The sequence below is a fragment of the Psammomys obesus genome, unplaced genomic scaffold, assembly GCF_907164565.1.
Source record: "Psammomys obesus unplaced genomic scaffold, mPsaObe1.curated_primary_1811, whole genome shotgun sequence".
Classification (NCBI taxonomy): Eukaryota; Metazoa; Chordata; class Mammalia; order Rodentia; family Muridae; genus Psammomys; species Psammomys obesus.
In genome coordinates, this window is record NW_026596040.1 from 37,425,476 (window position 1) to 37,450,439 (window position 24,964).

The 24,964-nt window shown below is 35.5% G+C and overlaps 1 protein-coding gene across 7 annotated transcripts in view; it reads left to right on the forward strand.

Annotated features, from left to right (window-relative positions):
* Positions 1-24,649, forward strand: part of Pias2 (protein inhibitor of activated STAT 2) — a 69,457-nt gene extending 44,808 nt beyond the window's left edge. For 4 of the 7 annotated variants that reach the window (XM_055622499.1, XM_055622496.1, XM_055622500.1 and 1 more), the window contains 8 exons: positions 1,475-1,580; positions 2,218-2,291; positions 6,211-6,371; positions 7,010-7,143; positions 8,884-9,055; positions 16,943-17,082; positions 20,936-20,973; positions 23,443-24,649. In XM_055622499.1, coding sequence (XP_055478474.1) covers positions 1,475-1,580; positions 2,218-2,291; positions 6,211-6,371; positions 7,010-7,143; positions 8,884-9,055; positions 16,943-17,082; positions 20,936-20,973; positions 23,443-23,625 — 1,008 coding nt within the window. In that variant the 3' untranslated portion in view covers positions 23,626-24,649. The other 3 variants (XR_008721841.1, XM_055622497.1, XM_055622502.1) reach the window with 3 other exon arrangements.
* The last annotated feature ends 315 nt before the right edge of the window (positions 24,650-24,964 follow it).

Genomic DNA, 24,964 nt, shown 5'->3' on the forward strand with positions numbered 1-24,964 from the left:
AGAATTCCTTTCTTTCTGTCTTCAGTTTGATGAACATGACTTTCTACTGATGCCTAGTCTCAAAATGAAAGATACCAATTTTGATAGTGACTAAAGCAGAAAGCCTGTATTTAATCCATTGTTTTTCCAATAAATAATAGAAATATTTCTGAACATCATATGTTGTATTCATATTTCATGGAAATAAAATTAATATTCCTGTTTTATTGGCAAATTTGAGGTGTATGTTTATAGGATTAAAAAATTTTTAATAAAGATAATTATAAATCTAGAAATAACTTACATTTTAAAATAAATGGTTATAGTCATTGAAGATATCTTAGTTTTGTTGTATACTGGCAGTACTTTCTTTTTGTAACCAAAAGTCTCAATGAACCTAAAATTTAGGCAGTGTTGCTAAGAATTAGGATACCTAACATCAAAAACAATTTAGGACTATTTGGTTTGGCAGTTACTAAATGTTTCTTCATTGTGAAATTGAAAATATGCAGCAAAGAGGCAGAATATAGTATTTTAGTACCTGTGTCTCTAATAACTAAGCATGGAATCAGATAAAAAAAACTTTCTGGCCTTGGTTTTTTTGTTTTTATGTTTTATTTTCCTTTCCATCCAGGAAGTAGAATTAATTTGTCAAGACTTTTCCTTAGGAAAAAAAAGCTGATTTAGGCCTTTTGGGTGTGATTTGCTTGAGGCCATGTAAGAAGTAGTCTCATCTGAAAGAATTAGAACTTTGGCACTCTAAATTTGAAGTGTTAATTTAGAGCAGTGTCATTTGAACTTGATTCATGCAGTGTGAACCATTTTCAAATTGAAACTATGAAAGCAAATGGTATTCCATAAGTAAATAAAACAGGATTCTGGTTGGCATGGGAGGGAATATTCTCATGCTGGCCCCCAAGCTACTCATTTTGCTAAATTAGAAAATATAATCAGGAAAACCCTTGTCCACACTTATTTGCCATACAAATGAATATTTTAAAATGGCAAGTGATTGAGAAGTGATTTCACGCTGAGCAGACCATTGCCGTCCTCAATGCTTAGTTGATGTCCCTGTCTCAGTTGCCAGCTCTCCTTTGGAAGTTGCTTAAGTGTTACTTTTAAAGCCTAGAGTTTCTTCTATCTGAATTATTATTATCTTTGTTTGACAAAGGGTTTCTTTGTGTTGGTCTGGTACTTGCTTTGTAGACTAGGATGGCCTTGAACTCATAGAGATCTGCCTGTTTCTGCCTCCTGAGTACTGGGATTAAAGGTGTGTACCACCATGCTCTGCCAAAATAAAGTACTCCTCCCACCCCCAAGACAGGGTTTCTCTGTGTAGCCTTGGCTGTCCTGGACTTGCTTTTTAAACCACGGTGGCCTCAAATTCCCAGAACTCCATCTGCGTCTGTTTCCCTGAGCACTGAGATTATAGACTGCACCACATGGTGCTTCTCTATTTTATACAAGTAACGAAAGCACTTTACTTTCTTTGCAGAATTACTCCATGTCTGTGTATCTTGTACGACAGCTCACATCAGCCATGTTATTACAGAGATTAAAAATGAAAGGTATTAGAAATCCTGATCATTCCAGAGCACTAAGTAAGTTAATGTTTATAAGTAATGTTTATACATACCTAACAACAAACAGTAATATTAATCACTAATATATACATTTGTATACGTATACCACATGTGTATGTGTGTGTATATATATATTTATAGAATATATATTAGTTCATAGGTATGTAACTTGTGTTTGTTATCTAGTAGAAGAAATCTCAGACATGTTAACACATTGTTTTCAGTTGGCAGAAGAAATATTGAATGTATGTTTTCTGTTTACAAATTTAGCAGTTGTTGGAAACAACCAATTCAGTTTAATGAAAATGTAATGAATATATGATAGAAAGCATTAATGCTCAGGCCTCTGCTCCATTCCATATTCCCCTTCTGTTTTGTTAAATCCTAAAACAATTTTTTTGTTTGTAACTGTTCCTTTCCAATGGCCTTATTTTTCAAAAGAAATCTTAAATATTCAGTTAAATATGTTATATAGTTTACCAGTTGGTCATTCTTTAATATCATAATGGTGATATGGTTGTGTTTTTACTACAATAATACTCAACATTCTGTGCTTCTTCACCTGTTCAAAGGGCTTAGGAACTTTTCAAATGTTCTTCTTTAACATCACTATTAATTTTAATTTTTTTTTACTACCATTTTCTTCTTTTTACAGTTAAAGAAAAACTTACTGCAGATCCTGATAGTGAAATTGCTACAACTAGTCTTCGAGTGTCTTTGATGTGCCCTGTAAGTAAAGTGACAAAGCATTCTGGCCAGTTTTGCTTTTCATAAATGACTAATTGTTGTATAAAAGAAAGGGTGGGATGAATGAAGGAATATTTTGATAGAATTCTAAACTTTTATCTTTTTTTTTTAACTTTTATCTTTTTTTATTTAGGTATCTTCATGAGTAACTGTTAAGGCTTTTTTGAATTCTTTGAGCAATTTTGAAGCAATAATCTACAAGATTGTTATATCAGAGAAAAAAGCCTTAGGCTCAGAAAACCTGTCATAAGCAGTGCTATAAATAATGCAGTTTAGTAAGAGCTGCTTTTGTCAGAGTACATGTAATACTGTAAATAGCAGTAACATTACTGGAGTCCGATAAATGCTAACTGTGGTGGTCTTGATTTAATGAGTTAGGATGTATGAGCTGTCTTTGCAGTGTACTTTTAAATTACACAAAAAAATTTATTTCATATATTGTTACATAGAGACTTGGGTGAGAAATCGTTCTGCAGATTTGATATCCTTCTGTGTAATATGTGGTTGGCACTGAGCTGACTGAGAGAAAGTAGACAGTCTAGAAAGAGGACATCCATGAAAAAGTGGCAGACTATACCGAATGGTAAATAAAGAGGTGGAGGAAGGTCAGGAACTATTTTGAAATTGGTGTGTAGAAGAAAGCCTTTTAAAGCTGAGGACTGGCCAGGTGTGACGGTGAACACCTGTAATCCCAGCACTTAGGGAGGCAGAGGCAGGAGGATCTCTGTGAGCTTGAGGCAGTAACGAGTCCAGGTCAGCCAAGGCTACACAGAAAAACCCTGTCTTGAAAAACCAATCAATCAGTCAATCAATAGACCTTTATGAGAATTATAAATTTCTAGCGTAGTTTTGGATGACATTTGGTAAGCATCCAACGCTACTTGTGGGACATCTGCTCTTTAAATTTAATGGTGAGAAAGTAATATAATGGAGGAAGAGAAGAAAATAATTCCTGAGTTTTTGTAACATGTGTAAGTGTTCCAACAAGCCCTGAGGGAGCCATTATTTTTATTTTGCCGATGAGGAAATTGGTCAATGTTGGGAAACCCAAATCACAGGGTTACTAGTAAATCAGGAATAAAGCTTTCATTCTGATAATTATTCCAATTTTGTTTTTTAGTAATTGCTGCTAGATTGGGCTAAAATACCTGTGTACTGGTTTTTAGTAGAAATGCTGTCTTGACAAATGTTTGTATGTGTGGTTGTTTTTTGGTTTTTCTTTCAGTCTTAGGCCAAGCCAGAGATCCTTCTGCCTCTGCCTCCCAAATGGCTGGGATTAAGGGTGTGTGTTACCACTGCCCAGCATTTTTTTTAGTTATCTTTATAAAGCTTTTTTTAAAATCATTATTAATTATTTGTGTGTGTGCATTTGGGCAGATATGTCTGCATGTGAGGCCAGAGGTCAATCTCAGGTGTTACTTCTTCCATAACTGTTTAGTTTGAGGCTTTGAACAAAGATCTTACCAGGGGATAATCTGACATGGGTGTGGGTGTCAGTGGACCTCGTCTCCAAGAATAAGCACACCAATATAAGTATAACTATATAAAAACATGCTGGAAACTGACACAATTTTATAATAGTAAAAAGTTTTCATGAATATTTTTAGTTTATGTCACACACAAGATTGATTTTTATTACATAAAGAGCACCTATAAATAAATTAACAAGTTTATTGATCACGTGTAAATGAGTAAAGGGTATGTCTAGAGAATTCTTAGAAATACAAATAGCTCTTTAAGGTAAAAGAATAGCTTCAATTCACACTGAAAGTAAGAGAAATATAGTTCACATCTGCCTTGGGATATTTCTCTCCAGCCGGCTTGGAGAAAAGCAGGCAAGCATTCATTGACACTGCTGTTAATGGTGAGTGGAATAACACATAATAATGTGTATGAATTTATAGATCAGTAGATCCCTGCTTAAGGTACTTGTCATTGTTCAAAGACCACAACAGTTTCTCTTTGAGGGGAGCCCTTCTCCCCTGCTGGGAGTGCAAACTTGTACAACCACTGTGGAAATCAATCTGGTGCTTTCTGAAATCAAGATCTGATCATAAACCCAAAAGATGCCCCACTATTCAATAAGGACATTTGCTCAGATATGTTCATAGCAGCTTTATTTGTAGTATCTAGAATCTGGAAACAACCTAAATGTCCCTCAACAGATGAATGGATACAGAAAGTCTGGCACATTCACACAATGGAATACTACTCAGCTATCCAAAACAAGGAAATCATGAAATATGCAGGCAAATGGATGACACTAGAAAAGATCATCCTAAGTGAGATAACACTGAAACAGAAAGACAGGCCTGGTATACACTCACTTAATAAGCACATATTAGCCATATAATATAGGATAGCCACACTAGAATCTTTAGACTTAAAGAAGCTAAACACTAAGGAGGACCCTAGAGAGGATGCTTAAATTCTCATTTAGAATGGCAAACAGGATAGACACTAGAAGAGTGGAAGACAGGAAACAGTATGGGAGCCTACTATAGACGGTCTTCTGAAAGGATTCACCCAACAGGGGATCAAAGCAGATGCTGAGACTCACAGCCAAACTGGGCAGAGTGCAGAGTCTTATGGAAGAAGAACTGGGAGGTAATAGAAGGACATGGAGGGGACAGGAGCCCCACAAGGAGACCAACAAACGTAAGGATCTGAGCCCAGGGGGTCCTGCAGAGATTGATGCAACAACCAAGGACCATGCATGGAGAGGACCTAGAGCCCCTGCTCAGATGTGGCCTATTGGCAGCTCAGTCTCCCTCTGAATCTCTGATTGAAGGATCAGGGACTGCCTCTATCATGATCTCAGTTGACTGCCCCTGATGATGTGGCCTTGCCAGGCCACAGAGGAAGAGGATCCTCGGAGACCTGATGAAACTTAACAAGCTGTGGGCAGATGGGGGGGGGGAGGAGAATTCTCCCATTCAGACTAGGGGAAGGGGATAAGGATGGGATGGAGGGAGGATGTGACTGGGAGAGTTGAGGAAGGGGCTTCAATCAGGATATATAATTAATAAATTGTGAAAAAAAATTTCCTTTGACCCCAGAAATTTTCATTTGGAGGTACTTATAACATCATAGTGATACAAGGTTGGAAACAAACAAAATGCCTATCACTAGTGCAGTAATTAAACCACAGCGTGTTTATATCATAGTAGCTTTTCAAGAAACATTTACTTTTTAAAATGTGTGCTTGGGTGTGGTGTGTGTGTGTGTAGTTTTTTTTTTTTTTTTTTTTTGTTCATTTGTTCACATAAGGGCAGGTGCCTGTGGAGGTGAGAGGCGTGTGGAACTGGAGTTACAGGTGGTTGTGAGCCACCTGATGAGGGTGCGGGGAAGTGAGCTCAGGTCCTCTTTACTGTTGTTATGTGCTCTGAACCATTGATCTAGCTCTTTAGCTTCCACTGGTTGCTTTTTATATATAGACTTGTGTGTAGTAGCTACCAAACTGGGTAACAAAGTAAGGTGTAGCATTTTGTACAACATGACACCATTTTTAAGAAAATAGTTTTTAAATCTAGACTTGATTTCTGCTTAGGACATTAGTAAAAGGGCATGGAAGAGATGTTTAGCTGATTTCCCTAATAGTGAGACTAGGGCCAGGTAGGAAGCAGTCTTGGGTGGGGATTTTTTATTGTTACTGTTTTTTGTTTTTGTGTGTGTGTGTATCTTGCCTTTGGACTTAGACAGTACTAATGTAAAATGATCTTTCAAAAATCTGAGACCACCCAAAAATAAATTAAAAAAAAAAAAAACTTTGAGAGTAAATGTAGTAAAAACCATGTTCAAAATAAAAAGACTTGTTGAAACTATTATAACACCCCTATTGTTCTGAAGGATTTCTTGTCCTATTTGAATTTGTTTCTGTGTTGTGTTTCCTATTATGAAGTTAGGAAAAATGAGGTTGACAATTCCATGCCGCGCAGTGACGTGTACACATCTGCAGTGTTTTGATGCTGCCCTTTATCTTCAAATGAATGAGAAGAAGCCTACCTGGATTTGTCCTGTCTGTGACAAAAAGGCTGCCTATGAAAGTCTGATATTAGATGGGTAAGTGCATCTTTGGGCAAGCGGTTAGACAGAGAAAGAAAAAGTGTGTGGGCCAACCAGCAAACAACAACACATCTTTAATCCCATCGTCAAGCAGGCAGAGGCAGGCAGATCTTAAGTTTAAGTCTAGTTAGGGCTGTATAGTTTGTTTCTCAAAACAAAAAAGCAATAAGTAGTAAGAAGGTAAATGGTAAATTCAGTCACATTACGTAGTTGCTAAGTTTAAAACTGTAATTTGTGTGTAGCTTATTCTGGTTCTAGAGTTATGTTCTAAATGCGATTTCTTACTGCCTATATTAGAATTTGGGGAAATAATATGAGCTGCTTTAATAAGTTCTTACTATTAAAGATTTTATTTTTAATTATATGTATTGTGTGCCTAAGTATGAGTGCATGCAACGGCAAGCCTAATTTCTATTCCTGTCCTTTGTATTTGTCTGCCAGTCCGCCTGCCTGACCACCCGTCCATCCATCCATCCATCAATCCATCTCTTTACCTTCCTCATAAAGTATAAAATAATTGAAGTTCCAAAAGTCTTTTTAAAGTCTAGCACTATTACTTTGTGTTCAGTGTATACTATTTTCTTATTTCATCTTTCACTTTTTATGACATGTATATACTTTTGATTGGTTTACAGGCTTTTCATGGAAATCCTCAATGACTGTTCTGATGTGGATGAGATCAAATTCCAAGAAGATGGTTCTTGGTGTCCCATGAGACCTAAGAAAGAAGCTATGAAAGTAGCCAGCCAGCCCTGTACAAAAATAGAAAGTATGTGCTGAATGGCAGGAGCCCCAAAGAAGTTCAAATTATGAAACATTAATTTTAACCACTAGGACTATATGTAGAATTTAGTTTGTTAACTTTATCTTTGAACTATCCATTCTTTCTCAGTCATATATATATGACTGAGTATGAAGTATGAAGTATGAAGCCTGGCTGGGTGGCAATGGGTCACTCTTGTGGAATACCAGTGCCCTAGAGGCAGAGACAGGAATCCCTAAGACAGGTTGTTCCTCTACCTGTGGGATGTGACCCCATTTCAACAGGGGTCACCCATTATCAGAAATTACATATTTATATTATAATTCATTTCTGTAACAAAATTACAGTATGAAATAGCAATAAAAATTTTATAGTTAGAGATCACTACAACAAGAGGAACTGTATTAAAGAGTTGTAGCACTAGGAAGGTTGGGAAACACTAAGCTATACTAAGAACCAAATTGCTTCAGTGAGACCTTGCCTGAGTAGTGAAGTGGTAAGATGCTTGATATTAACCTCTGTTCTTCACATGCATGCTTACATATGTGTAGACATACATATGCATGCATGTGTATTGTGTAAACACACAAGAAACTAAAAGAATGGTTAGAAATTGTTTTGTGTATCTGTACAGAGCCCAGTGTCTGTATCACTTATTAATCAGTGAGGAGACAGTGCCCTGAATTAGTTGTTCCTGAACAAATTTTTCCCTTCATTGGTGGAGGGATTTTATAGCTTTAGTTACCCAGCGTATGTTCTTGGTTTTAATTCCCTGTACTCATCTGTACTGAGAGGACGCACTAACGAAGTTTGAGAAATGGAAATCTATGTGCACGTACAACCTCTGAATTAGTTGCATTTGACTTTTCCCTGGCTTTGTTGAAGCTCAAAAATGCAAAAACTGATTTTCTGAGTAAGAAAAGAAAACAAAGAATTTCCAGCAATATTAATTATTCTCTTGTGGTTGTCACAGAACTCCAGAGGTCACATTTTCAGGGTTACCCTCATTAGTGTAAAATTGTGGGCAGGCTCAGTTTTATTGATTACTGTTTGATACTTTTTCACAATGAACTAGCTCTCATTTTTGACAGATAATAGAGAAAAATGTTACATAACAGGATTAAGTATGTTTGTCTGTATAAACAGAATGGGTGATGACTAGATGGTTTCTGTCAGGAACTTAGGTAATCAGTTTGGGACTTTTTTTTTTTTTAATGAGCAAGATTGCTACAATTGAAATATCTGATTCTGGTTCATGGTGCAAATATGCAGCTACAGAAACTGCATGCTCTTGACACCTAGCCTCATACTTAATAGTGCACAGGTATATGATGACATGCACAGCTGGACATAGAGTACACTCTTATCCCCTGTCATAAAACCAGTTCCCTAACCCTAAAGGTCTGTCTGTACAGTGATTGCTAACCTAGAATGGCAGCATGAGCCCACCCCAGGCTCTGTACTGGTCACACTAGAGAGAATAAGTGTGCTTTGAAAGAGGCTTCTGACCTTTGTCAGGAATGGCTCTGGCTGTTTGCCCATAAACGTTGAACAGACAAGTTAAGGAATCTGTCCCTCTTAGAGAAAAATTGATTCCCTGGCTGTGTATTGTCGTGTGTGTGTGTGTGTGTACGTGTGTGTACATACAGACAGACATTTACATTTATATATAGATATTTAAGACTTCTATAGTTGGTTTGTATTATAGCTTTGATATTTCTCGTCTTCCTGTTTATCTATATCCAGGTTCAAGTGTCTTTAGTAAACCTTGTTCAGTGACTGTAGCCAGTGATGCAAGCAAGAAGAAGATAGATGTTATTGATCTAACAATAGAGAGTTCTTCTGATGAAGATGAAGGCCCTCCTGCCAAAAGGAAATGCATCTTTATGTCTGAAACACAAAGCAGTCCAACCAAAGGGTTTGTCAATTTATAGTTCACTATTGTTCATTCCACTTAAAACCAGTTGTTCTTAGGATGATTTTAAAAGATGTCTGTGAGAAGTGACTACAGAAGGCAATTTTCATCTGCTTTGGTAGAGCTGAAATATTTTCAAGTAGGCACATTATTCACAGGAAATCAAATTTTGGTGAAAATATTCAGCATGTCTGGAAAGTGGGAGTTTTAATTATTTTTACCTTGTGTTTTATTCTTGAACCTGCTCACAAGCAGATTTGGCATCTCAGTCCAGTGTAAGGAAGTTGGTATAATGGAATGTAGATACAGGAGGCTTGTAAGGACAGATCCATTTCTGGCACTTGTATACTTGTTGGATGATTTTGATTATGATCCTTAACTTTGACCAACTTCTTGTTCTGTTAAAATGAGGTAAAATAATGCCTGATTCATAGGATCATTGCTGGGATTCCATGAGATTATAAAACTTGGCCACCGTGTCAGGAATGTGGTAGTTCCCTAATGAAAATTCATCTTTTTTCTCTTCCACTTTACAGAGCAAAATGTGGGCAAGTAGATGGGTGTATCTTATCATGTGCTCCCTCTGAATGATGCACAGTAGCTATTGGACCTTTAAGACAAGACAGATTGGAGAGTTCAGTAACAGATAGCCATAAATTGTTGTGATAACCCATATTTACATTCTCAAGATTTGGGTGTGCTAGTCTCATCTCTGTCCTTAGTTTATTTAGTATTTTATTGTATATATTTTTAATAACAAATTTGCTCATTTTAAGTATATGTCATAAAATTGTATGTTTATCATTCCAAGTCAGTTTTAGCATATTTTCAATGTGAAAAAATGCTCTTACTCACTTGTTTGTTATCTTGCATCCCCTAGATGTTGGCAACATCACTTTTCTATTAAATTTCTGAATTTGCCTGTTCTGGACATTATTTATAAATGAATTATATTCTGAGTATACTTCAGATTTCTTTTTGTAATTCTTTATAGGTACTTGAAATACCTTTTACTAGCTACTTTTTAGATTTAAAACTTTGGAGCTGATTTCTACACTATTAAAGCTCTTGTTCAAAGTCAGGTATGGTAACTAATTCCTGTGATGTCAGCACTTTAGAGGCTGAGCAGGTAGATCACCGTGAGTCTAAGACCAAGCTAGGCGCCTACCTCAAAAGGAAAACCCGAAAATTCTATTCTATTCCAGGTAAAATTTATATATCACAGTAGGAGTATGGGCTCATGTTTTCTTTTACCTCTTTAGTTAGAATAAATTTTTATTTTTAGTGAGAAAAAGTAAGGAAAATAGTTTAGTAGGTTTTTTTTTTTTTTTTTCTGATGTGCTGATTATTACTGTTTTGGGACAGTTAGTTTGAAACTTCTGAAAATCAAATGATAGATAAAGATACAATTTTGAAGTGCTTACTAAAGTTTAGAGTCAAGACAATGGATGCTTAGGCATTTCTAGATTTTATGTTATCATTTATAATATAATCAATGTTTTAGAATTAAAAAAGAGTTCATACTTTTCTACTTACCATTTTTTGTCTGAGAAATTTTTGTGTGATCCCAGAAAATCAAACATTTACTGATGATAAATCATAAACTTACTGGAAACAGTTCTTTAGTATATATACATCTTTTCCATTTATTAAGAGATAGGTGTGCCTACTTTTACATAAAAAGGATTAAATGGGTGGCTAGGAAGATGGCTCAGTGGGTAAAATGCTTGCTGTACAAAGTATGCATCTGAATTTAAGTCCCCATATAAAAATGACCTGTGCGTCTGTGACTGCTTTAGGAGGAACTGACATGCAGATCCCAGAGGCTTGGTGGCCATCCAGTCTGGCTGAATCAGTGACCTCCAGGTTCAGTGAGAGCCTCTCTCAAAAAGAAGATGGAAATGTGACTAAAGAATACATCTAGATTACCGCTTGTGGCCCTCAGTTACATACGGGGTCACACATATGTGCACACGTTGAGTTTTGGTATTTGATGTTGCAGGTCATAGAACATCATCAGTGCTACGAATACTCATTTATGTAAACACATGGTATGAAATTATATACATATGTTAAGGAACAGTTCAGAAATTTTTGGAGAATTTTTCCTAATTTTTCTCAAATTCATCTAATGATTTTTTTAAAAATGAATCTCGTGGGAGCAACTCTAAAAGAAATATTTGAAGTCAAACATTGTAACAATACTATCCAAAGATATTATCAATTGATACATAATGAGGAATAGGGCTATAAGAAATGGACCTTTACTTTTCCTAATTTACTCTGTTTACTGTATTCCTAAAACAGTACAGTTTATATGTACAGTAGAAACATGACAGGTCATAGTAGTGATGAATCTGAGCCAGGGCATTTAAGGTAGCCTCGGTTGGCATGGCGTAACTGCACGTGCAGTGCAAAATGTGTATGTGTGTTAAGCAAGGCTGAAATGAAGTCACATGATGCAGCATGTATGAGTGTTGTCAGAAACACCTTGAATTCATTATGCTTTCAATTACAAATTTAATTTCTGTTTTTACACATTCCGAACCTTTTTCCTGTACCCCATTAGGAACATTACCGAGAATTCAAGAAACTGTATTTTAGAATATGAGGAAAGTTGAGTCACAGTTCTTAGAGTTCATATCAAGTGTGGTAGAGAATTATATAGTAAGTACAGTGCTTGCTGTCATACACAAAGGTCTACCATAAGTGTCCTGTCTCTATGTTAACCGGTACTTGAGGATGACCTGAAACTGGAGGAGTGCCACATACATAGCTAACAAAAGTTCAACATGACCACAGCATGCAGAAGAATAGAGATAGTTTATACTTGTGGTCACATTAAGGAGGTAGATGTTAAGACTGTTTAGAAAGACTGTTTAGATGGGAAAGAAAAGTACTTAACACTGCCAAATCTAACATGGAAATTTGTAATTATATCAAGTACATTTGAAAGTTTACATTTTAAAAGTCTTTATAAATTTCATCTGTTTCCATAAAGTTGACATAATCCTTAATACCTAAATCATATTTGCACATTAACACATAAACAGAAGATAAAAGTGAAAATTCTGAGCTCAGTCATAGGAAGTTAGTAATTATATTTTTAAAATGACATTCACTACAACTAAGTAGAGTTTATTCTAGGAGTTCTTTAGTATTGATGAATTGGTGTTATCATAAGGACATTAATGACTGGTTTTGTCATAAGGACAACTATCTAGTTATCCTAATAAATGCTTTAAAAGTGTTCAGTAAATGTCTCATGATTGAAATTTCAATGCCTTTAAATATCTGACTTCACTTAATGATGATGGGCTCACTGCTTAAACTGAACACTTAATACACTGCATGCATATTAGCATACGTACCATACCATCTTGTTCTATTAGAGTGTATGTAGGTATATACTGTACCTAGTATTTTAGCTCGGGCTGATCGCTGAGAAATGCCCAGGAGTACAGCCTAGAGGAAGAAGCAGGAAAGTGAGTAGGAGAGCCCAGAATGCAGTGGACAAATGGATATCAGGACTGAAGGTGTTAAGTCAAGAAAGAGACTGTCTCGACTATTCTAATTCTCAAGAGAGAGCTGTTCACTGGCTAGAGGCTTACTCTTTGCATGACAATAGCAGTTTGGACCAGTAGAAGAAAGATAAGTGGGAAAACTTCCTGAGGACTTGGAGTTGAGGCTTTGTGTTAAAAATCTCATTTTCTGGGGCTTGGAGAGAAATGGCTTGGTGGTTTAGAGCACTTTTTGCTGTTACAGAGGACCTGAGTTCTGTTTCCAGCACCCACATGTTGGCTTACAACTGTTCATAATTCTACTTCTAGGTGTTGTGATGCCCTCTTTTGGCCCCCATGGACACAAGGTACTCATGTGGTGCACTTAACATGCAAGTAGCACACTGACACACTTAAAACAATTTTATGATACTATAATGTGAAAGTAAATTGCCAGGACATTGCTGCTATATAATAAACATTAGAATTTAGATCATGTTTTATACCAAATAATATGGAAACCTTACTTGTTCTATAGTTAGGTGTTTGAAAATGCATTAAGAGTTTTCATTCATATACTTAAGTTCACTCTGGGCTCTTGCTCTGATCATACAAGCAGAAAAGAAACTGGGATTTTCAGCAACTATTACTGATCCCCAGTTGAGAGAGACACATATTTAATACCCTTACTGTTTGTTCCCTACTTCTGGAGCAGCTCATCTTTTGCTTTATGTGTACATATGCTTGTGTGTATATTTATGAATACTATGAGGAAATGAGTAACATATTAAAGCTTGAAAAATTATCTTACTAAATTTTAGTGTCAGAATTTACACTGTTTAAATAGTAATTTATGCCAGAGCCCTTTAATGCAGCTTTATAACTTCTGTCTGAAGAGACTTGTATGATATAAGCATATAGAAAACTTTCAGCTTAACCTTACATCATGCTCTGTCCCAGTTCTTGAGAGCTTGCGTCGCTTTTATTGTTGTTGATAAACTAGAATGTTGGATTTATAGTAATAGTTGCAAGGGTCAAGCAGTAGGAATTAATCAGCACTGAATCGTTTGTTTGTTTGTTTGTTTGTTTGTTTTCAGGCTTCCTCTGTATAGCCTTGGCTTTCTTAGACCTACCTTATGAGACCAGGCTGGCTTTGAACTTACAGTGATCTTCCTGCCTCTGCCTCCCTGAGTGCTAGTATTACAGGTGTGCACCACTGTGCCTGGTCTACCATTGAATATTTTAATATTTACAATCTCTAATGAGATCTTAATAATTTGATAATTTGTGTGCCCATTGGATTTGTATATTTTGACTCCACCTTTTTGGCATGGGAGAAACAAAATAAGTGTACATTAATTAGGTGTAACTATATGGACATATAACATAGGCTTGACTCTTAATTGTCAGTCAAGTGTGCAAGGAAGGAAAGGGAGTTTGGTGATTTTCCTGAGAATCAAATGAACAGTTCAGTTCAGGATCAAAATGAGAAAATCCCTAGGGAATTGTTACAGGAGAAGGAGGAGGAGGAGCTCTAGTGGACACAGCCATTGTCTCTTTTTCTTCAAGCTGTAAATTTTGGGGATAGTGGTAGTTACGAATTGAGCTTAGGACTTCTTACATGCTGAGCTGCACTCCTAGCTTCCTGAAATTATTCTTTCTTTTCATGACAGGGAACAGATAGTATATTAAGTAGATTGCTAAGTTGAATTTATTTATTACTATTTTTTTAATATGTAAAAATTTTTAAGTTGTTTGTGGAGGGGAGGAGTACATAGCAGAGTACCATTGAAGGCCAGAAGATGATATTAAGTCTTCTGGAGCTGGAGTTAGAAGTGATTGTGTACTGTCTAATGTGGGTGCTGAGGCCTGAATTGTAGGGTTTTTGCCATAAAAGTATATGCTGTTAAGCATTGAGCCATTGCATCAGTTCCTAAATAGGAATTTTTTAAATAAATTAAATACACACACACATTCTTGTGTTCATGGTTTGCTCAGCTTGCTTTCTTATAAAACCCAGAATCACCTGTCCAGAGCTAGCATTATCCACACAGTAGGCTTGTCCCTCCCGTATCATTAGTCAAGAAAATGGCACACAGGACAGTTCATTAGGTGAGTTTCTGTCTTCCCAGACCACTTTACTCTGTGTAGGTTGACAAAAACTAACCACGCCAGGTTTATGTTTTTGCCTTAAGTATATTGTGTTTCCTGGACCCCTACCTTGATCAGTTTTTATACAAGACATCTGAACTCTGACCTGATACTATGGCATTGCCATAATTAGCTGTACAATCTTGCATATATACTCAAGACAACTGTGTTTTCTTTGTTTCCAGTATTTCTGGTTTTGATAAAGAGATGTGGAGTAGCAGCTAGGCATTTTTAAATATCTTAATAATATCATGACACAAAGCCAGTTTTAGAAGGACCTTTGAGTCTAAGTAGATTCTAACAACTCAAGACTTTGACACTAAGTCAAGATTATAGAAGAGTTTCATGCAAATATGATAGAGTGTGTTTCAGCTGTGGGAATGGATGTCTACATACCCTGATTATTATCCTTGTCCCGCTTTGTCACCATGGTTTTCCTTTAAGTTTCTAAAGAATTTATGCTTTCTTTTTCTTGCCTTTTCTCTCTTTTTTTCCCCCCCTTCTATCTGACCCTCACTTTTGCCCCTCCCCTCCCCTCCGCGTCCCTGCTCCTGCTCCTGCTCCCATTTTGGTTGTTTTGTTTGTTTGGAAAAGAATTTAATTGAAATTCTCTGTCTCTGCCTCTCAAATGTGACTAGTGCTAGGATTACAAACTTTTGTTACCATGTCTAGTTTTATGTGGTGTTGGGGATTGATGCCAAGGTCTCATGCATGCCAGGCAGGTACTCTACCAGCTGTGGTACATTCCCAGCCCAAAGAATTGTGTTGTCTTCAACCTCATACTGGTTTTTCTTCAGTCTTGGTTTTTGAGTTGGTATTGGTTGGCAGCTGTGGGACGCTAACTTGAATATTTTCCTCCCTGTCTGTATCTCATAACTTGTTGCTAAGTTATCCATTCCCAGTATAAACAGTCCATAATGTTGTTTACTTTCTTAAATGTTTAAGATATTTCTCTTATAACATGCTAGTTGTTTTTCTAAGCTAAGAAAAAACTAGGGTATAGATGAATGTGAAATCCCGCTTCAAGCCGAGCCTTTCAAACTTAGGCCCAATTTTTAATAGCCTGCTTTTTAGAATTATAAAATCTTAATTAGAGACTATGCATAATTTTTATACACACTAAACTGTAAAGTTGTATGCTTGATTTGTATTTATAGTAACCTGAGTGACTCACTTCATAGGTATAGATCCTCTTACAGGGGTAGGTGGTATGCCATAGTAGTCAGCATTCTTATTTCTGGATATTGTGAAGATCTTAAATCCTGAGATTTGGTCATCTTGTCCTAATTTCCGATTGTATTGTTGTACCACCAAGCTGTAAATAGCTTTAGGATTGATTAATTCAGATCATTTCTACATTTCAAATCAAGTGATTGAATTTATAATTGAGACTGAACAAGCCTGTGTTAGTAGTTTCATACAGAAGTTCTAATTTAAAAACCTTTTTGTTTTTCAATTGTTTTTCAATTCTTTTTTGAGACTGCCTTTCACTAAGTAGTCTTGGCAGCCTTAGAGCTCACTATTGTAAATCATGCTGCTAGGGAATGCTGGGGGCACGTGCTTCTGTGCCCAGCAGTTAAGTCAGACCTTAACAGCACTCTGTTTTAGTGCCAAATGTCTTCATAGATAAGTTACGAGTATATGTATGTGTATGTGTGTATATATATATATATGTGTGTGTGTGTGTGTGTGTGTGTATATGTATATATATATATATGCTAGTGTACATTAGCATAAAATGTAAATAACATTTCTGTTTGTGAATTAAAGTATTCCTTTACGATGGTGGTTCTCAACGTTCTTAATGCTCTGACCCTTTAATGCAATTCCTCATGTTGTGATGACTGCAACCATAAAATTATTTTTGTTACTACTTGATAACTGTAATTTTGGTACTCTTATGAATTGTAATGTAAATGTCTGATATCCAGGATATCTGATATGTGACCCTTGTGAAAGGGTCACTCCTCACAGGTTGAGAACTGCTTTACAGTATATTTTAATTCCACCTTGCTTCTATGCCAACAACTAGTTTTGAGAACCAAGAGGTATTCATGTGAGAATGAAGGCTGCTAGGAAAGTTGAGAACAGAGTGTAGAAGAATTGTGTAGTGAATGACTGCCACACACTTGTGCTGAGACTTACTGAATGTATATCTGAGAGTGCCCAGTGGTTAAGCTCTTCTCTCCTTTGAACTAACAGCCAGATTATTTGTAATTTCCCATACTATTTAAAACAGGGTTCTCATGTATCAGCCATCTTCTGTAAGGGTGCCCAGTGTGACTTCTGTCGATCCTGCTGCTATTCCACCATCATTAACAGACTACTCAGTACCATTCCACCACACGCCAGTGTCAAGCATGTCATCAGATTTGCCAGGTATGTGAGAGTTTGTTTTGTTTGTTTTATTGCATCCTTTTTAATCTGTGAATGTATATTCTGATTTCAGCCATAAATGAGATTAGGGGGTTTTTTTGTTTTTGTTTTTTGTTTTGGGGGTGGGGGTGGTATGTGTCTTAAATGTGCCTGAACTTTATATTTTATAAAATTAATTTAAGTTTATGGAGAGCATACTTACATTAAGGCCTATATTTGAACAATATAAATCAATGTCTGGTTGTTAAATATTGAAAAACTTTTTTTTGCAGTTGATAAACTTAAATAGAATGGACCAGTTATTTTTAGAAAAGTTACTAGTTATTAAATGTTGTATAGCAGTTAGATACCTAAGAACTTCGGTTTGTACTTCTGTATTACTGTCAATGTACTTTTTTGTAATTAGTGATTGGATGTATAATTCTTATATAAGTAGTCATAATGTGCAGGTCTGGCATTGATGAATTTAATATTTTTATAGTATAAATTTAAGTAGAACACCAAGAATGGAGACGACAGTTTTCATAGATTCTGACATTCTTTGTAAACATCATAAATCTGAATCTTCTGAATCTGCAGGAGAACAAAGAAGAAATGATACTAATAACGAAGTGCAGCTTGGAACATCTTCTGATACTGTGCAACAGTGAATACAAAATAAACATAATTTGTTTTTATGGAGTTGAAAACAGCTTGATTATTTCAAGAAAACATACGTCTACCTGATTATTGCTAGTGCCATATTGTCAGGTGTGAATGGTGCTTAAAAGTCGTATGATTAAAATTTCAAAGTGCTAAAACCCTCACATATTTAACTATGTAGCATTTATGCTTTGTGAAGTTTATGGTTCAAGTAAGGAAAGACTGTGTGATTGTCAATGAGGGAACTAAAAGCAAATGATCAGTCTGCTGTATTAACAAAGCATTTAAAATTCAAACATTTCAACTTCATTAATGTTAATTAAAACACAAATTATATTGTCAGAATTTTTAATCGCACTTTTTTCAGTTATAAATGATAGAACATTTTAAATTGAAATACTTGAGGGCAAAAAACCTATCAATGTGTTACAGTTGAAACATGATAAAATAAGGAAATAACATTTTGCAAATAAGGCAGTAATATTTTACTCTTGATGAAACTATAAATAGTGTACCTAAGTGATAAAAATGTTTTTGATGATAGTCTACTCTTTAATTACTAGAAATAATTTTTAAATTACACAGAAATGTTTTTATTGAGGAATAGTTACATTAATCTCTCTTTGGATTTTGTGTGATGCTTGGAAGACAATCTTAAGATTTCAACCAAACTTTAGAAAAATGTTTATACATCTTATAAGTGCATTGTGTAAATTGTAGTATGTGTAATTATCTGTATGTGAGACATCAAAACAAATAGACCAAGTACATCTAAAAAGCTTTTCTAAATAGATTTTACATTTGCAGGGATACATGAAATGTACTGTAATGCTCTTTGCATTACAAGTTGAGTTGAAATAACCAATTTTGGAAGACATTGGCCCTCAGTGTACAGTATATAATGATATCTCTCAGAAACAGTTGTAATGTTTTATCAAACTTAAGTGTTTACTTAGAGTCATCAGGTGGCAACAGATGGACATTGAAAAGAATGAGCATTTTCAAATGATTTGTTTCAATTTGTGGTACATTTTCTGAAATGGTAATACTTTCTTTAGCTTTTGTTTAGCTTGTTATTAAAATAGAATGAATAACCTCCATTAAAGATGGCAAGGCAGACATGGTGACTCCTGCCTGTCATCCCTACAGATAGGAAGCAGAGGCAGGAGGTCTGAGTTCAGCCTGTCAGCCTGTGACAAAGCCAAACCAACAACAAAAATATTCAAAAGCAGGAGCTGAATCTAAAAGATGACTCTGGGTAAGAGCATTTACTGCAGAGGATCTGAGTTCATTTTATAGCACCCACATGACAGCTGACCAGCATCTTTAGCTACAGCTCCATGGTATCCAGTGCCCCCTCTTCTGACCTGTGTGGGTACCTATGCATATGTGCATGAGGATATGCACATACACACACACACGCTAAAAATATCTTTAAAAATGTAAAATCTATTGTAAAGTGAGCACATATGTTACACCACTTAGAACAAAACAACAGTGAATAAAATCTGCCCGATTTATTAAGTGATATTCCAATGGTCAGTGCTTGAAACCATTGCCTGTAAAACTCTCAGAAAGCATATAAAGCTAGCTAGGCTTGAATTGCTATTTAAAAGCAGAGAGATTTATTAAATAATTTAAAAGTGTTCTCTTTTAAATCTGTCACTTTCTGGTTATCATTTTAGTGGGTAAATCACTGCAGCAGTAGGTTTTGATTTGCTTTGTTCATCAGTTTAAACTGCTATATCATGTAGCTAGTAATATACTAATACATTTTAAAAGTGTTTAAAAATTGTTTCAGTAATTCCTTCTAAATGGCTGGGGTTACAGCTTGTTTAATGATAAGTGTTTAAAATACACTCATTTGTAAATAAAGAAATAATGAGGCTTTAGATTTTTTTAGTTAAAGTTATTAATAGTTTTTATTGAATGTCCATTATCTTTCTTACTAATCTCTATTTTTATAGTGATAAAGTATTATACTTTCACTCCATGTGGTTGGTCTATTAAATGCCAGCATATAGAAATTTATGGGAGCCAGATGGTGATGTACGCCTTTCATCTCAGCACTTGGGAAGCAGAGGCAGACAGATCTCTCTGAGTTGAAGCTAGCTTGGTCTACAGAGTGAATTCCAGGACAGCTAGGGCTACATAGAGAAACCCTGTCTCGAAAAACATAAAAACAAACAGACTACTGGAAGGTAAATGAAGGCATCCATGTAGGCATAGGGATATTCCAGGAATAAAAAAATAAAAATATATGGGACTGAACAGACATTGGCCTTTTTGTTTGTTTGTTTATAGTATGTATCTATGTCTTACTTTGAAACAATTTCACTGTGTAGCCCTGGCTGGCCTGTTAGAGAGATCTGCTTATATCTGCCTCCCAAGTGCTGGGCAACATTGCCCTAATTTAATGCCTGTACTCAGTATGTGTTTGTTTGTTTTTTTAATGTTTTAAAATAATTTAAAAGCATTTGATCACACAGGGAGGTCTTTAAGAATTTTGACTTTGAAAATTTTTGCTAGACTTTTCAGATATTTTTTTTCCTATAGCTTATTGTTACTTGAATACTTTTTTGAGGAAAACTTTTTTCACGTTCCTATTCACAGAGTGTAGTTGTAGAGTTCAAGTTCCTTGGTTTAGGACCTTGCATGAGCTGAGAACCTATTAGCTGTTAAACTAGCTTGTTAGTAAGTAGCGCTTCCAAGTGCGTGCTTTTTGCAGAGCATTATCCTGGGGGGGGGGGGGGGGGCAGATAGCTTCTGATGAAGTAACTATCTGTTAAGGAATTGGTATTTTTTGAGTAACCTAATGTGTTGTATTTCTGTAAAATAAATGTAAAGTATCTTAAGAACCTAAGTATGTTGTTTTTCAATGGTTGAAAGGTGATTATGATTTGTAATTATGTCCTTCTTGCTCTACTAACTGACAAAAAGAAAAAGATTTGGTTTTACTAGTCTGAAAAGTTTTTGGCCTGCTGCTTTTGAGTTGCTGGGAGGCAGTTTTTCTAGTTGTTTGGTCAAAAAATGTATTCATCTTTGGGTTTTAGATACATTACACATCACCAATTATGATTATAGAACTTCACTGTGGCAGAGAGGTGAGCATTTACCACAGATGTTTTCTGACTTATAAATGCACAATGATCTTGAGATATAATTCTTGTCTCCAAAATATGAGACAACTATTAACAAAGCATTTTTGTTTTAGGTTTGGATTTTCTTTCCCTTATTCCAGTTGATACCCAGGTATGTATCCTGAATTTAAGCAACTAATTTGTATTTGATTGTTGATTATGTCATACTAACTAAATATGACCAGTTGCATAAAATCAGGACAGTCAATTCTCATGTGGATGGAAAGGAAATACTACATAAATATCACAATTTTATTTTAAGGAATAAAATTACTGTTGTTAAACTTATTTATTGTTCTTATTACTTAAACTTTCTGTTTTTATGGACATAATCACTTGTTTTTTTTCTACAAGTCTCCAAGTCCTACAAGTGATTAGAATGAGTGAAAGCAATACTAAGTTTGTAAGCTATGATTTTACACAATAAAAACATTTACTTAAAACAGTCAGCTAAAGCTCATCTAATTTGGATCAGTGATTGAGATTGGATCATTGTTTAAAAGACAGAGTCAGACTTTGAAAAGGCTTCAGTTGAAAGTTGCGGTGGTGCTGCTCTCAATCAAAAGAAATTCTAGGATTATCACAACAGCAGAGGCAAAACACAGAAAGTGAAGGGACGGGGTGGAACAGCAAAAGAAAACACTTGAGGCACAGATGTTGCACCTAGGGGTAGCTGGAACAACTGATCCATCTCACCAGCTTCAGAATTGACTGACCGTAGATGCTGTGTGAGCCTCTTGTTTCAGTGTCTGCATCTGATTGCACAAACAGCACAGGACAGTTGAGCCCAAGATCTGTGTGGACTGAGCATTTTCTTATCAGCCTGACTTGACTTTGTTATATGAGTAAGACCTTACAGGGAAGTTACATATTTTTTTAGAATGTAAGGTCTTCGTGTTTAAGAGAATTGCATACTTTCATATGAACAGTGCTTTAGAAGAATAATCTTGGAACCTGTAGTTTTTATTTCATAGTTTTATTTAACATGCTTAGTGGGGGCCTGATTTGTTTGGTAACTTAGTAGGAGGGTGAGAGTGGAGCCTTATATTGACTATAGGATCCATAGGTTTCTCCTCTACATCATCATATTGTTCCACAATGCTTATTATTCGTGTACAGCTGTATACTTAAGGGATCTAGAGTAAAAGTTAAATGGCAGCAACCCAACTCATAAGTGTTCAAAGCAGCAGGACAGCAACATTTATTAGCATTTTTACAGATTAATGCTATGGTATAGGCAAAAACAAACTTGGATCTTGGATGGTAGCAGATTAAAATGCAACCATCTAGGCTTTTTATATTTTCATAAGTTGTACTATAATTGACTTGAATTTAGAGAATTTTTAATGCTTGGCAATTGCACTGTCAGAGCTTCCACAAATGTCCATTGAATTTCTTCATGTGTGGCATTAAGTTTATAGACAAACCAAGAGTTATTCATTCAAAAAAAACAACTTTCTTTGTTGAAAGGAAGCCTCACTTGGTCACAATGGATCACATCTTTAATCCCAGCACTTGAAAGGCAGAGGCAGGCGGATCTCTGTGAGTTCAAGGTCAGCTTGGTCTACATAGTGTCTTCCAAGAAAGCCAGAGCTACATAGTATGAGACCCTGTCTTTAAAAAAACAAAACTAAAAACCAGCCAACCAGTGAGTCAATCAATAAACAGGCAGCCTCAATTTGAATTGCAGTTCCAGCTGTTTCCTTTTTTATTGAACATCGCATACTCTTGACAGCTCAGTTTTGAGTTACTGTTCATAATTCATTGTCTCTAAGACGAATCTAAATGATAGGTAGGATGGGTAATATTGGGTGTTACTGAGTTTTTTTTTCTGTAGTCTGACTGAAGACAAACTTAGTAGCACTAGATATAATGTGTTAAAATCAGTGCAGTTGTGTTTCATGTAAAACATTCTACAGTGAAATATAAAATTACAGTTAGCTCTTAATCTACATTCTTACCATTTCTAGATTACTACACTCAGGTTTGTATTTGTATGTGAATCATCACCCAGATGGAAGGGGACTTGAAATACGGACTTTTGGAGAGGGATGTTAAGAAATAATAAATTGTGGTTATGTTCTTATTCTCTGAACATCCCATGGTAATTAGCTGCCATATATCTTCCAATTCAGAATGAATGTTGAGATTATTAATATGTATTGTTACATTTGTTTATAGAGGAATCTAATGCCATCATTCAGCTTGTCACTCTTAATATTTCTCACAAAGGGTCTGTTTGATTCTAAATTTTGAAAAATCACTGAATTTTGTTTCAGTAATTAAGTAATTTTTGAGGTTTGAGTCGATTAAATGATTTGTTATTGTTGACATTTTCCCTGTGTATATGATCAGCAAACAAGTTCCACACCTTCAAGACAATTAAGTGTGTGGCATTCAGTAACGTACGTAAAGTAGCTAAGTCCGTACCATATTCCTCTTAAATAGGAAATTTGGTATTTTTAAATCCCAACAGGATTTAACTTTGTGGCTGTCAGTTGTACATATCTTAACAATTTCTAGTCTCTTTATTTCAAACCATTGTGGCCTCTTCCTTATCAGCATCATTGTTTGTTTCAAGCAGTACTGTCCTCCTATGTTTTTGGATAGTCTCACCTCACCCTTAACAGCAAGCAGTACGTCTGTCACCACCACCAGCCCCCATGAAAGCAGTACTCATGTTAGTTCATCCAGCAGCAGAAGTGAGACAGGGCTCATAACCAGCAGTGGGAGTAACATTCCTGACGTCATCTCTTTGGACTAAAGGCGGACACACTTGATTCTGGGAATCATTCATCAAAACTACTTTTTCTTGGATGTCTAGTCCATGGATGCTAATTTTTGCAATTTAATATTTATTGAAATGTCAAATGGATTCTTTGCTTTCTGAGAGATGAACACAGATGACTCCAGCAAGAACCAGATGACATGCAAGGACTTTTCTTACGCTGTACACTGAACATCAGATATATTTCCTCTACAGCAGTGTCTTCTGGAACAGTGGATTTCAGTTTCTACCTTACTGGATGGATTCTACAAACCAGTTAATCTTTTGTTACAATAAACAGCAATAAAATTATGTAAATAGTTAAACTTTTGTAATTAAAGATGTAATCACTGATCTAGAATAACAGCAACTTCTGTTTAATATGAAGGAAAATAGGTGGGAAGAAGTCGTGTTTCCTGAATGAATACTTTCTATAGAGATTTGTTCTATTTTGTTGAAGTAATGAATTTTCAGTAACTGGCCAGAACCTGTGTTCTACTTTTCTTCTTTCAGTTCTGTGTTCTTCATGATCCCATCAAAGAAAATTTTCTCCTGTCCTTAAGCATTCACACTGTTTGCTGATATATGCAGAGGAAGTGCCGGGATTTGGTCGCTCTTTTAGTGATTATGTTTAAGAACATGACACAGATTTTATTCTGATATAATGTGTTTTTGTTTTTTTTGTTTTGTTTTGTTGGGTTTTTTTGTTACCTTATTCTAGAATTTTCTAAAAATTCAAAAATTCAAGACTTTTTTTTTTTTTTTTTTTTTTTTAAGAAAGAAACTCTAGAGCCTTTAAATGAAATGTGCTTGAGTTACCTGGTAGAATTTTCTTTATGATGTCCAGAGATAACATAATAGTTGGGAAGCACCAGAACATATTTAGGAGAGGTGGAAATAACTATGTTCTTCCTGAGAATTTAAGGGGTTTCATGTATTTTATTGACTAGTACAGTATACTATCTTGGGTGTAACTTTTTGCCTTTGAATGGCATTAATAAATTATATTTAGGGATTCTGATTATAACTCTTACCAGTGTGATTTCAAATTTACCAGTTATTTTCAAGTTTAAAGAAAAGTCAGTAGTAAATGATGGATGGTACCAGATCTCATTTTCCTAACTTTTTTAAAAGAATTTTTTTTTTTTTTTAATGAAAACATGCACCATGCACATACACAAATTAGGGATATTTAAAGTGACGTGCTCCAAAGCCCCAGTTAATGCTGCCTTTAAAACACCCCTCTCGTGTGGCTATGGTGGGTGCACTTATCACTTGTTTCACTTGGATTTTTTAATACTTTTTAGTTCTCAACAATTTAGTATTTTCCTGATGC